Source organism: Nannochloropsis gaditana (assembly GCF_000240725.1).
Source record: "Nannochloropsis gaditana CCMP526 unplaced genomic scaffold scaffold364, whole genome shotgun sequence".
Lineage (NCBI taxonomy): Eukaryota > Eustigmatophyceae > Eustigmatales > Monodopsidaceae > Microchloropsis > Microchloropsis gaditana.
In genome coordinates this window covers 15,555-29,474 of record NW_005803589.1, presented here as the reverse complement: position 1 = coordinate 29,474, position 13,920 = coordinate 15,555, and the positions used below count along the sequence as shown (strand labels likewise).

Genomic DNA, 13,920 nt, shown 5'->3' with positions numbered 1-13,920 from the left:
GATATTCGTGATGTGTGTGAAGCCATCCTCGTACATGTCCTCACTCATTGAGGAATTGCCGCATCCGGCCATCAAAATAGAATCACTCTTGCGAATATGTTGCTTTAATAGACCCTTCAGACCGCTGTACCGCTGATACCAATCAAATGGCTCTGGATCCCTACAGGGTGTGTGCATGAAAAAGGAGTGAAGGCGCGCATCGACGAGGCATTCTTGGCACTGGGACTTACGTGGTGTAACGGCTATCCCAATAGCTAGCTCGACCATAGCACTGCGACATAGGATGCTGCTCGGATAGCACTTGTGCGACTATCATATCGTAAGGCAACGATGCTTAAAAGGTGAGTCAAGAAAATCGGCGCAAACCAACGACTTGTGGAAGAACAACGTGCAGCAGCGTGAGTTGTTGAATGCAGTAGAAAAAATAGAAAGATTCTGAAACACGGGTTGGAAATTAGTAATGCACTGATGAAAGTACTTGGAACGAGCAAGCAAAGCCTTTCCAAAGCAAGTCTACCCATCGCTCTAGCTCTTTGCTTTCGTAGCACGAAGACACAAGGAGGAGAAAATGAAGGTAAAGAAGCGACGCACGTAGGAGCAGGATCACCACAAGTAGTACAGCAGCCACCCATAAGATAATATGCTGCGGTACTGCGCATTCTCTTGGCTGGTGGGCCCTTGAAATAACTTCCTCTGTCCCAGGCGTCGGGGTCATCGGGCGACGGCGAGACTCGGCGAGGCGGCGAGTCTGAGAGCTGACCCGCCACACGTGCAAAATACAATATACAACATCGAAAATTGACATCACGAAGCTAAAGACATGAGATGATATCATATGTTCGCGGGGTTCGCTGTGTGTCATACGCAAAACCTTTAGCAGTGCTCTCTTTTGCGTTTCATGTGTGTCCGGTGTTTGTTTTGTTCCTTACTTTTATCTTGATAAGGGAGGAAGTGCAGGATAACGGGCGACGAAAATGAGAATGTACAAGTGGCTCTATCCTCGATATGCTACCTTCCAGTCATACAAGATACCAAATAGTAAAGCAGAGACAGCAGGCAGTAAGAAGGCCGATGATGATGTTGTCTCTCGTCTTTATTCGTTGGATGGCATCCACCACGCGGCTTATAGACGGTAAATTATTAGCCAGACCCGCAAGACCGCTGTTCGCCCCTGTCAATGAATGCCTCTGTGCCCGAAGGCCGTCTTTCGTTTCCATTGCTTGACTCAGTATGCTGTCGACGCCGCGAAGTGAACTATGAATCGCGTTTCTCTCCCGCAACAACTGATCCATTTGAGGATTGCCCCAGTCAGCACCATTCTTCGTTCCAGTATTCGGCTTTCCTCCTGCTCTTGTACTAAGCAGTTCTGCTGTTTCCCGCTTTCGCTGAAGCACGGTCTGACTTTTTTGAAAGTCATTGGCGTAATAATCCAAGATTTCTCGATATCTCTGCAGCACGGCCGAGCTGGAGGGTCGCGCTCCGTGAGCGAGCATTTGGCCCATCGCCTCATTGCATTTTGCTAGCTAATGTGTCAGCGTGGTGTGGCACACGAGACAAATCAACCTTCATGAGGAATTCACAAACGTTTATCAAGGGACACTACCATAATTATCTGTCATACCCCAAATTTGATGGATCTATGCATGATTGTAAATCTCTTACCGCCGCAAGCAAACTTTCGATCTCCGCGACGATGTTCAGCTCTTCTGAATCTTGCAAAAGCGGGTTTTCTGTAGTTATTGGAAAGTTGTGCGCGCCGGGTCATCGCTTGAGCTCCAATTGGCTGTATCTCCGGAAGCGCGACCTTAACGCGACCAAAACCTCACCTTCATCATGACGTGTGTCTCCATTGCTACTCTGTGCCATCAACGAAAATTTCTGGCATTTTCCCTGTAGCGAATGAGGAAGAAAGCGAAAGGCTTCGTGACTGAAGGCCTAATAGCAGCAATTATACGCGCCGCGAGTCCGTGGACAAGCTGAAAAGGCACGTACCTCCAACTTATTCTCAATTCCACGAACTTTACGTTTCAGCTCGTCCCAATCCGCCATCGAGAAATTTGCGAGGTAATGGTCTGCAGGAGATGTTGCGGTGGCGGTGGATGCTGGGGGGGACTCGCGTAAGGATGTATCACCTTCACAATACTTCTTACCACTGATGTATCCCCCACCGATGCCACCTGAACTGCCACTGCTTCGCGCCCGAATGATGTGATCGAAGCGAAGTCAACGGCGCAGAGGTGGCGCACTCCAGGTGAATGTCGCCTCGGCGATCTGAGTACGTGTACGGTGAAAGCCCAGAATAAAAATACTACGTCAGGCAGAATATCCTTGTTACAACAACGTAGAAGTAGGATATGGTCAAATACATGGAAGAGCACGACCCTTTCGGCCATGATGAGGAGAACAGACTTCCCCTAGTGCACCACCAGTTTAATTCGGATAGAGAACAACTCGAAAAACTGCTCCTCAAACGGAGGAATGGTCACCTAATCAGCATACAAGAAGTTGTACTTGAGCATAATCCCTCACATGCCAGCGTGTCGCAAATGAGAGACTAGGAAATGCAAGGAGTGCGACTGCGTGAGGGGCGTTCATGCCTATCTTCCTCCGAGGCAAGTCGCCGTTCTGTCACGGTGGTGCGGTGTGAGCGATCGCGTCTCGGAGGGAAACACAACTTTACTGGCTACAACATCTGAGCACTGCATTCTTATCGTTGAGAGGGATAATAAATGCATAGAACTTGGAAAAGTTTGCGTGCGCAAACAGAGGGACCAAAGGGGTGGTGCAACATTCCAATGATCGAGCAACGAAGCTGCTGGTGAAAGGCGACAGCACTGAGAGCGACACGATTTGTCTGCCGCATTTTTGGACCAAGGCGTCACGCAGAAGGTGTTCAATTCTATCACAGAGCGTAAGCGCTGTAGATTCACCGTTAAGGATCGATGCCTGTGCCTCAAATAAGGGTACAACGAGCTTCTTTAGTGGTTCTCCAGGGTGCAGAAACAGGGAAGCCGCAAATCATTAGCCAGCGAGCGTTTCGTGCTACCCTTTCACATATAAATTAATTATCGTTTCACTGGTCTCTTATTTTTAAAATCCATTGCCAGAGAACAGTCCGGAAATTTTGTTTTAGTAGTGCACGGGAGAAGCCCTGTCCTATTTAGCACAGTGCCCCCCCAAAAAAACTCTTAGAAATCCTTTGCAGCCGAAGCTGCGGTCAGATGACTAGTTTATGAATTGTTTTGGCATTACTGTTCTCTGTTAGCAGGTCGCAAAGCAAAGCGAAGGATAGATTCACACCTTTTCACCTCTCTTTCTTCACCTTGCAGGCGGAGGCTTGCTTTCCGCAGTTGAGCTACAGAGCGTTCTATGCATCTGCACAGGTTTACGGTAAACCGGATTTCGTTGCGCTTAACCGTGGCGTGTGCGTGCTGTTGTGTCTTTGCCAATACTTCTGGAACAGCTGTGAGCGCAGCCTTTGTAGCGGTCGGTTTCTCTTCATCGGTTTCATTCCGGCTTGCGCCTTCTATCGTCCCGTCGCGGAATCCACCGGTGCTCGGTATTCAGTCTGGAAGCGCAAGGGCGGGTAAGGAAAGACGCTGCCACTCAGCTACCTCCATGAGCGCTTTTGCTGCTGGTGAGGACATCGAAGTCGGTGATGGAACACTGCTCCATTTTGTTTGGGTTCCGGAAGTCAGGTCTACTCAGGATGCAATGAGGACGCTGCTCGCAAGCAGCCGCCGGGACTCGCTCTCCCAAAAAGGAGTTGACGCCTTAGCGCTGAGTGCAGGGTCCCAAATTCAGGGTCGGGGGACGAGCGGCCGCGCTTGGATGGGCGGCGCGGGGAATATGTTTTTGACTGTGGCGCTTCCAGCGAGGACCCTGTCCGCCCTGACGTACCCGATCACGCTGCTTCCTCTTCGGATGGGAACGTTGATCGCACGGGAGATTGTTCGCATTCTGCCCCACCCCGAGGCTCAAGCGAGAGTGCAGCTAAAGTGGCCCAACGACGTGCTACTTGACGACGGGAAAGTGAGCGGCCTATTGATCGAAATGGACGGCACATCCTCCTACTATCTTGTCGGCATTGGCGTCAACGTGGCTCAAGCGCCTCACGTACCATCCTTGGGCGCGGATCGCGGCCGGCGAGCGGCCTGCTTGGCGCAGTGTGGCTTGGAAGGTAGGGGCGGAGATACAGCCAGGGACTTGTCCATCGCCATCGCAGTCTCCATTACTACGTGGTTAGGGGGGTCTCAGGAGGATACAGCAGACTCTGTGATTGCAGACTGGGAAAAGCTTGCGACGTGGGGGAAAGTGTACGATCTTCGGGACGGTGGGGCAGTCGTCCCATTAGCGCTGGAAACGGATGGAAGACTGCGCGTGAGAGACCTTACCTCCGGGGCTACACGTCTCTTGACGGCTGAGTACCTGCATTAAACACGTAGACACGTTTAAATATAGACGTGTTTCTGGAGCATTGTACGCAAACACGGATATGAAATCCCTTGTGAATAGAATTTGTAAAGCGACACACAGTACGCGCATTGGGGCAATTCGTGTCAGATGACATTTTCTCCCGTGTACAGATACAACACATGCTTTCTCTGAACGAATTTCTTGTTGCGTGGTTCAAATGCCTTATTTTTGGACACGACATAATATTGTCCACCAGTTATGAAGGGATTTAATAAATAAATAAATCCATCTAAAAGCCTTGCAATAACAGGCGGTCGCCGGACAGCCACGCGTTGTTGTCTCAATTGCTACACTTCATCACTCGTTTAATCTCATTCAACGAGCATTTCGTTTCTCCTCCAACTGTGAACAAACTGCGTCGTGGCTCCAACACCAAGAAGTGCCCTCCTTGTACTTAAACGCAGAAATCGGCGTGATGAAAGGCGGCACCTGACAATGGAGATGTATGTGGGCAACTGGCGGGAATCGAAGAAGTCGGTAGAATTTCGATTTTAGAGTACGCAATTCAGCTCTAATTCCAGGAAATACTACACAACCCGCCAAATAAGACCAAGTCAAGACAAGAGTCAATCACACACAAAACGTACTAGAGTTGAAGGGCTCGATATGAAAGCAAAACTGCATTTTTGAGAGATTTACATCCGGTTGCTTATCCTTGAGCACTTGATAACCCACGTCCCGCATATATTTGAGTATGGGCAAGTCCGTAGGCTGCAGCGTAGTGGCATTCCGGATGTGAGCCCGGGGAACCACAAGCCAGTGTTCCAAGGCGCATTTCTCCAGGGGGGCAAAGACCACTACCTGTCCTGATTAGAAATGACAAGGAGATGGATACAAGCTTTCCGCGGCGCTTTTAAGTCCTATCGGCGGTCAAATCTACCGGTGTTGGTACGAGGGGTTGCGTAGCGTTAAGCACATGGAAACAGTCTCCCCTTTCTGACCGCACCTGTTCATCCTCGTACGCTATTGGCGTTTTGCGGGAGCCTTGCTTGTCAGCAGCTATGTCACAGAAAAGGCATCGCTTGATGGTAACGTTGTCGGCCTCGTATGTCACCCCCTTTGTAAGGAGGTTACCCATGCGAGCAGCGTTGAGGAGATTGCAGGGCATGAAAACGGCCACTGCTCATATCGCAGGTCATTTCCCAGGTGTATGACGTAGTTCAGCGCATAATGACGGGAAAACATAATGATGAGTGCGATAAAGACAGCCGATCTCGGAACGTGATGGGGCACCAAGGTCCGAAAGAAACGGACCTCCGAGGTGTCCCCCCTTGCTAGCAAGTGTCGCGCCCCTGACTTCACATTGAAGCAAACCAAACTTTAAAGATGGATGAATTGAATGGTGCCTTGACAATTTTCTTTCCTGTGTTCAATCATTTTAGCGTCTTCTTGTCTCCTGACGTGCCTATCAGACCCATCAGAAATCTTTCCTTCTTTTTTTTTTCGCGTTAGTTGTATCTACACATTTACAAAGTTCTTGATTTGAATCGAGACTACTTCAGCAAAAAACGAGCACACCAAGAGTAAATATTCCTAGAGTAAGAAGAAGCTTTGAAAGAAATGCTTGCTGTGCTTCATCGGCTGTAGAACCATTCCCGCTTCCATTAAATCCGACCCCTTGCGTCGCAGCCACAGACGAAGATGATGATGGCGTAAAAGTTTGAAATTGTAGTCCAAACAATGAGGGGAAAAAACCCAAGCCAGCCGAAAAGGAGACTGCACTGTTTCTCCCGGGAGGTCCCAGTCCTCCTATGGTGCCGCCCGTGTAATGATGAGCTGCGCCGAAGGAATTGAAAGGAATTCCACCCACGAATGCTGATGCGCCGCCAATAAATGAGTCTGCTTCAGGTCGTGCCTCAGGACGTTGTGCTGCAGGCCGTCCTGGGACGTCTGTTGCTTCCTCCCTACCGATCGCCCCGCCTCGACGGGTCTTGGTCCTTGGATCCACCTGCTCGCTTCCCCTCCCGTAGAGAGGAATCACGTTCTCCTTCGTCACGCCTGCCTTGCACACGGGACAAGTATGATTTGTGCTCAGCCACCGGTACAAGCATGGCCAGCAGTACAAGTGCCCGCACAAGGTTACGACGGGATCCCCCACCTCGGACAGGCACACGTTGCAGTCAAATCGCGAGTCAGTTTGTGAGCTTGAGTTCATGTTCCCATGCAGATTCGTCGGAGTGGCACCACGGCTACCCCCTGCTGCTCTTCCTGTGGTCCGGGGTTCATGCATATTTCTCCTCTATGGGTGATTGATGCATTAGGAATTTGTCGACGGATTGAGAAGGAACAGAACATGGTAGGGGACGCTAGCCTTTTGACTTTGTCCCTGCGACATGAGATATCAGGCATGCTAGACACAACAACTTGTTCAGGAAGAGAATTCACGGCCATTTGGTCATGAGTAATTATGTGTCTTCGCTTGTTACGAACGCAATGAAACTCAACGGCCCCATTCCCGCACCCCTCCGCCACCCTCCCCATCGATCATCAATTTATGGTGTGCGCGACAGCCTCGAGGCATATACTTCCGAGTCGCAATCGTGACTTCCCATTCCCATCCTTGAGGCCTTCCTTTCCGGAAATCAGATCGGATCAAAACCACACGCTGTGGTGCACATCCTCACGGTTGCATACATGCTTTTGGATGTTGGCAAGTAAACCGCTCTCCCATTTGCCTGCCACAGGGGGGTTGGGGGGCTTAGAGCGCCTCTGGAGCACCCCAGCGTGTTTCGCAAAGCCTCACGCTCACACCACCACTTCAAACAAAACAGCACGCTCACTAGTCAATGCAATGCAGCGTCGACTCTTGCCCTCACGCGCGTTAGGTAACTCACGGAGCAGAAAGAGGTTACGAGATGGCCCTCGGCGCCCTGTCGACATCAGAAGAGCGCAGCATGCCTGTCCGAGCTCTCCCTCTTCACCTCCCGGCTTGCAACGGAGAGTGACTCGAACGAACTATAGCACGCAATCGCAACAGTCTGCTGTATCGATGGTCGAGATTGCAGCAGCGATCAGAAAAGGAAATGCTGATCCTTTCAGTGTTATGCAGCGTTGCCTGTCGCGTCAGCAGGAGACGTCAGGTCTGAATTCTTTCGTTACAGTTTTGCGACATGCTGCGGAGAAGGAGGCTGCTGTTGCAGGCCGCCACAGCGTGATGAAGGGACCGCTTCACGGCATCCCGATTGCGGTCAAGGATAATTTTTGCACTGCCGGTGTGAGGACGACCGCCTCCTCAAGGATGCTTGCAAATTTCGTTCCTCCTTACTCGGCCACAGCGGTGGTCTCGGCTGGAGGCGATCGGGGGCGGATAGTGGTCGGGAAGACAAATATGGACGAGTTCGGCATGGGCTCAGCGACACTCTTCTCCCACTTTGGGAAGACAATCAACCCTTGGTCGCAAGCCGCCGAGAAGGGCGACAAGCCTCGGCTGGCGGCGGGGGGCAGCTCAGGAGGAAGTGCCGTAGCAGTGGCCACAGGGAGTGCTCTAGCCGCCCTAGGTTCGGACACTGGGGGATCTGTGCGGCAGCCGGCAGCGTTTTGTGGGCTGGTCGGCCTGAAGCCCACCTACGGACGGGTCTCGCGCCACGGGCTCATCGCCTACGCCTCCTCTCTCGACTGTCCAGGCGTGCTCACGCGGACTGTGGCGGACGCAGCCCTGGTCTTGGACGTAGTGGCAGGGCGAGACCCGCTGGACTCAACCTGTCTGGAGCAGCCTCACCGCCCCTGCTTCGACAGGACCATGGAAGCGGCCGCCAGCAGCCGGGCGGCCGGCCTGGCAGTCTCCTTGCGCGGGCTCAAGGTGGGAATTCCTGCTGAGTTCGCCATTCAGGAACTTGAGGGAAGTGCGGTGACGGCCTGGGAAGAGGGAGCGCGACTGTTGCGCGATGCCGGTGCAGACGTGCTGCCCGTGTCTGTCCCCTCCATTCCGCTCGCCCTCCCGACCTACTTTGTCATCGCCTGCGCGGAGGCTTCCTCGAACTTGGCACGGTACGACGGAATTCGGTTTGGCTTTCGGGGATCAAAGAGCTTGCGGGCATCTCGCTCCAAGGAGGGCATTGGGAGTGCCGATACCGAGGAAGACGACCAACGAGCGTTGCACGACTTCATCACGGCCTCTCGATCTCAGGGGTTTGGAGATGAAGTGCAGCGTCGCGTCATCTCAGGGTGTCGCGTTCTTTCTGCTCAAGCGTACGCGACTTACTATGAAAAGGCCCTGGCAGCCAGGATACGCCTTCGTCGGGAAATGAACACGGCCTTGAGCCACGTGGACGTCCTCCTCACCCCCGTCACTCCCACGGGTCCATTCCCCTTGACCACTCCGGCCGAGCCTGCTGCCCTCATGGTCAACGATGTCATGACCGTCCCCGCCAGCTTGGCCGGACTACCTGCTATCGCTGTCCCGGTGGACTTGGCGCCTTCCTCCTTTGTCCCGGGGTTGCCAGTGCCCGTAGGCTTGCAACTGATCGGCCGCCATCTGTGCGAGCAACAGTTGCTGATCGTTGCCCGAGCCTTGGAGGTCCGATGTAATTTTAGTGAGAGAATACCCGACTATGTCGTAAAAGCCACATTTACGTGATGCATGGGGGAAATAAAAGTCCTTCTGACGATGCGGTCGCGAGGATGGTTGACTCTTCTGTCACTACACTTGCTTTGTCACATTGTAAATAGCGCACGCGTGCCTGCAAGCAGATCGTGTCAGGCTTCGCATTCGTTGGTGATTTTTATTTTTCTTTCCATGACACGAACTCGGTGATAGCGAGCTCCCTCAGGCCAGGCTGCCGACGCCTGTGGCTCTCTCTGATGGCTGCCATTAATACCGTTTCTTACCGCGAAGCCACGCTACAGTAGCAACAGGTTGGCAATACCCGTGCTGAGGAATCGTGCCAGATCATATTTGCGTAGAATCTTGGGGCGAAATATCATGCGCACGGAGTTTTCAGTGAGGCTTCTCAATTTCCTCTTGCTTCAAGTATCTTCGTACACGTACCTCTAGGCTAGCTACCGTGTGGACTCTTTTACGAGAAGCTTCGGGATGCCCGATAGTGTATTCATCAACTTCCTATTTCAATAATTACAGCCAAAAAGAATATGCGACGCATATTAGTCAGTCTCCTGCTCGCACGCGAGGTGATGGGTTTTCTGCCCCCATGCCTCCCTCATCAGGAAGCAGCACACGTCCCTGTCACCATGTCTCCACGCGGTACCTCATCACCATCTGCGTTGGCAGCCTGGAGCGGCGGCGGAGGAGAATACGACTTACTCAAAGGCAATAATAACGTGGATAGGACCAGCGATGGTAATCTACCTGAGTTCGATTTGCTCGGTGGGAAAGCACAGAAAGAAGCGTCCGTGATAAGGGAGGTCCGTGAGGGTGGGCACTCCGAAACAACAAGAGGAAGAACGTGGTCACAGGGGTGCTCAGTTCAAATATTGTGCATACACTGTTCTTTCTCCTGCACCTGTCACTTACTTTCCGCGTCCTTTCCTGCTCTACAGCTCTCAAAATAGCTAAGCTTACACTCATTTCTTTTGATTATCGATATCAGGACCCTCATGACACTTTGCTGGCGGAGCTTATCTTCACAACGGAGGATGTACGGGAAGTGATATACAAACGTTTGGAGGACTGTAATTCGGGTTTTGCTGATTTCTTAGAAGGTCGCATCAGCATGGCGACAGATTTGGAAGAACGGCAGGCGTTGCGCTCATTGGTGGAGATGATTGAGGCGGTTAAGAAAGCCGTTGAGCGCAAAAAAGTGGAGGATACCGTGCGGATCAGGGAAGAGCAGCTACGGCAGTTGGAAGAGGAGGCCCGCCTGGCAGCCGAAAGGGCTGAGGCAAGGAAGCGCCCGACTTGGCAGGAGGGGGAGGTCAAAGAGTCGAGTGAGCGGGAGGAATATGCGCAGAGCATGGGCACAGACGTTGCCCCGTCAGTGAGAGAAGATGTGGAGGCATCGGCGCTGGCCATGGACCCGAAGCAGAGCTATGAGCAGCTGCTGGAGGCTTTTCTTGGTCTGGACTTTGGCAAGGAGGAGTACGTGCGAGAAGTGGTGGAGGCGAACTACGAGCGGTGCACCATGGAGTTCTTGGACCTATTGGGAGAGCGTTTGAAAGATGACTCCACGCCGCCCGGAGTGCAATCGCGTCTAATGGCCCTGAAGGGGCACATCGAAGACATACTGCGGGCGAGGATGTCGCGAGCCGCTGAGCGCCTCCAGTCCATTGTCAAGGCGGGCGCCTTGGACGAAATGGTGGATCAGGTCTACGAGTTGAATCAAAGGAACGAAGTCGATGAGCCCCTGATCTTGCTTTTGGAAACAAATGTCCAGCAGGCAGAGCGCGCCGGTGCAGCGCCGGCTGCAGAGCTTTTTCGCAAGCTCCTAGCCACGGCCAGAGAGGCAATCGATGAGAAGCTGAGCATGTCCACTCGCCTTGTCCGGCGACTTCTACGAGTGGCTGACCCAGAAAAGCGGAAAGAGATCCTCCACGACGCCTTCCGACCCAAGGCCTCCGCCCTAACTGCGGAGGGGGCTAAGACGGGGGCTATGCCGGATGTGCCTCCGCCCGACTTCATAGAAGAATTGCGGCAACTGATTAAAAACTTTGGCAACATCGAGACCGACAATTTTGCAGAGAAATTGCGCACCTTGGTCGAAGAAGCAGAGGAGGTCTCCACGACCATCTACGGAAAAGCGATGTCTCACCGCGAGCAGCAAGACTATATGTGGCAGAAGGGCTCGATTTCGGTCTTCGATTTGGAAGCTCTGGAGGGAAAGGCTCAGGCCGTTGGTGACCAAATGCCTTGGCAGAACGACGCGTACGATAATATGATGCCCCCAGGTTTTGAAGATGGTGTTCGTACCATCGGTGGAAACGATAAGAGTAGTTTTTAATCGCGAGTCCGGTATTCTCATATTTTCTTAATTGCCCCCTTAACGAAAAAAAGGTAAAATGAGGAAGGGATGTCGTGACGTGGAAGCCTGTTGCCCTGAAGGACAAGCATTCTCACTTGAAAAAGAAAATTATTCATAAGGGAGGGCATCTTTAAAAGTTCGCGATGTGAAGATTTCTCAAGATGTCCTTGGATCCTCGAACCGCAAATCCGTCATTGCCGCCAAGACAAAGGCAGGAATACTGTACTTAATTTGTCCCCTCCCAGCAATCTTGGTAATTTCACATGCGTTGCTGTAATAAATAACTCATCACGGCGAAGACCATGACAGACCGATCGCAATGCTGTGTGCAACTAGACAAGTCCTGGGCCGTGGGACCAATACAGACATAAGACGGCATGTCTCCTGCGCCGCAGACTTGACTGCTCCCGAGCTTCCGGTGAGTAGTATCGGAAAAGGGTGCTCTCTGCAAATACAACCTGATAGCTTCGATCACGCCGGCCCTCCAACGAGACGAAGAGCTCGCCGCCTTTCGCCACCTGCCCCGCACCCTCGCGAGGGCGCCTGCTTTCTATTGCGAGGGGCGTTGCTGTCCAGTTCTCTCTTAAAAAATGTAAAAGTTGCAGCTCACGGAAAATTAATTGAACAGCAGCAGGGACGATTGAGGCATAGAGGCGCCAAGGGCCATATACCGCGCCAGGCTAGCACACAGCGGCGCCGCTCCACTACCCCTCGCCAGCCTCCTCCGCGCCTCGTTGTTGCGCAAGAAAGGGGAACGCTTCCCCCCTACGACTGGACTGATTTGTGCACAGGTAGGTCTACAATTCAGTTTTATCGATGTCAATACGTTGTAAGCTGTGCTTTCCGGCTTATCGATTTGGGAAGTGTGTTTCTGGTCTGCTCACTCAGGGAAACGTGCGTGTGAGATGAACAGTTCTTATCTCTTCATCAGCTCATCGCTCTTTTGTTCCCTGTAGTCTCAGCATGTTTGCCCCGCCACTGCATGTGACGTACAAGGTGTACGGGAAAAGCGCAGAGTCCCACCCGGATCTCGACGACCGGAGCTTGCAGGTTGCCATGGAAGACCGTCTGGCGCAGCATCGGTTACAACGACAGCGACGCCGACGTCGACTGCGTGGTACGCTTGAGAAATCGAGGGGACGGAGTGAGGAAGTCGGCGTAGAAGCGAGAGCGTGTAGCGGAACAGGTCTCAATCTCGAGGACCAAGCATATATCTTTTCCCCGGCTCGGGAAGGTTGGCTGATAAAGCGAGGCTCGGGCGGGTTGCGGATGTGGCGTCGACGCTGGGTGGGGCTGGCCAATAGGAAGCTCTGGTATGCCAATGGACCTGCTGGTCCCGGGGGTGGGGGCGGGAACTGTGTCGCAGGGAGTCCTGAGAAGGGATCGATTGGGTGCATGGAACTCACGCAGTGGAGCCAAGTGGAAGAGGTTGCTAGCGCCGACGGCCTGGTCTTTCGCGTTGTTTTTGGCAGCCCAGAAGACACAGAAGCCGATAATAGGACGGGAGGTCAGGCGGAGACGCACAGTGTCAGCCCTGAAGCCGAGAGCAGGCCTTTCGCCGCCGCCGGCCGCCCGCCTTCTTTCCTGGACCCGGTGGAGGAGCTCGCCAGCAACCGCCGTGAAGACAGTAGTACTACTGAGTGGCCGGGGCAACCCAGCCATCCAGGCTTATTGGAGGCCCTGGCTCTAGATTCTGAAGGCAGCGGCTCCGTCTCAAGACAGGGACATGTGTCGCAAGGAGGGTGGTGGTTTCGAGCCGAGAGTTTGCAAGAAAAGCTGGTGTGGATGGCCAAGATCCGGGAAAGCATCTCACTCGCCGCCTGGTGGTCGGGCCTGCGCTTTGGCCCCTCTTTGGGCGAGGGAGGCTTCAGCCAAGTATTGGAAATGCAGGACACGCGCACGGGCGAGAGGCTGGCGGTGAAAGTGATGCAGGCGCGCCGGCGCATGGAGCGGGACCAGGCGCTGGCTGAAACAGACATCTTGGCCCTGGTGGGTCGTCGGGTCCGGCACCCACATCTGATGGCCCCGCGGCGCGTTTATGTGGAGGGCGATCGCGTCTGGATCATGTTCCCTTTGTGCACGGGCGGGGATTTGTTCCAGCGCCTGCTTAGAAAGGGGCGCGGGCCGGAGGGGGAGGCGGCTAGCATCATGCTGCGCCTCCTCTCTGCGGTTCAGGCCCTGCACCAACACGGAATTCTGCACCTGGACATCAAGCCCGAGAACGTTCTATTCGCGAGGGAGGACGATCCGTCGGAGATCTTGCTCACGGACTTCGGACTGTCGCGGAGGATCCACCGGGCGGAGCGTCAAGGAGCAAGGGACCAGCAGCCCGCAGGAGCAAGCAGGGTTGGCTCGAACGCAAGTGACTCTAGTGACGATTCGGAGGAGGAGGATGAGAGCGCCGTCCTCGGTCAGGATCGCGACTACTTCTCGCGCCTGCGGTACAACATGGCCTTCGACGAACGCGTGAACGGCACCGTCGGCTATATGGCGCCCGAGGTGGTGCTGCACAAGCGCTACACTCCTGCGG

General features: G+C 53.5%; 1 protein-coding gene across 1 annotated transcript; it reads right to left on the bottom strand.

The window, feature by feature from the left end:
- NGA_2066810 (protein kinase domain containing protein) lies at nucleotides 1-162 on the bottom strand (the record flags this gene model as incomplete). Its single annotated transcript, XM_005854859.1, has 1 exon — nucleotides 1-162. A coding segment is annotated over one exon (162 nt), but the record flags the coding sequence as incomplete, so codon positions are not given.
- Nucleotides 163-13,920: the final 13,758 nt, after the last annotated feature.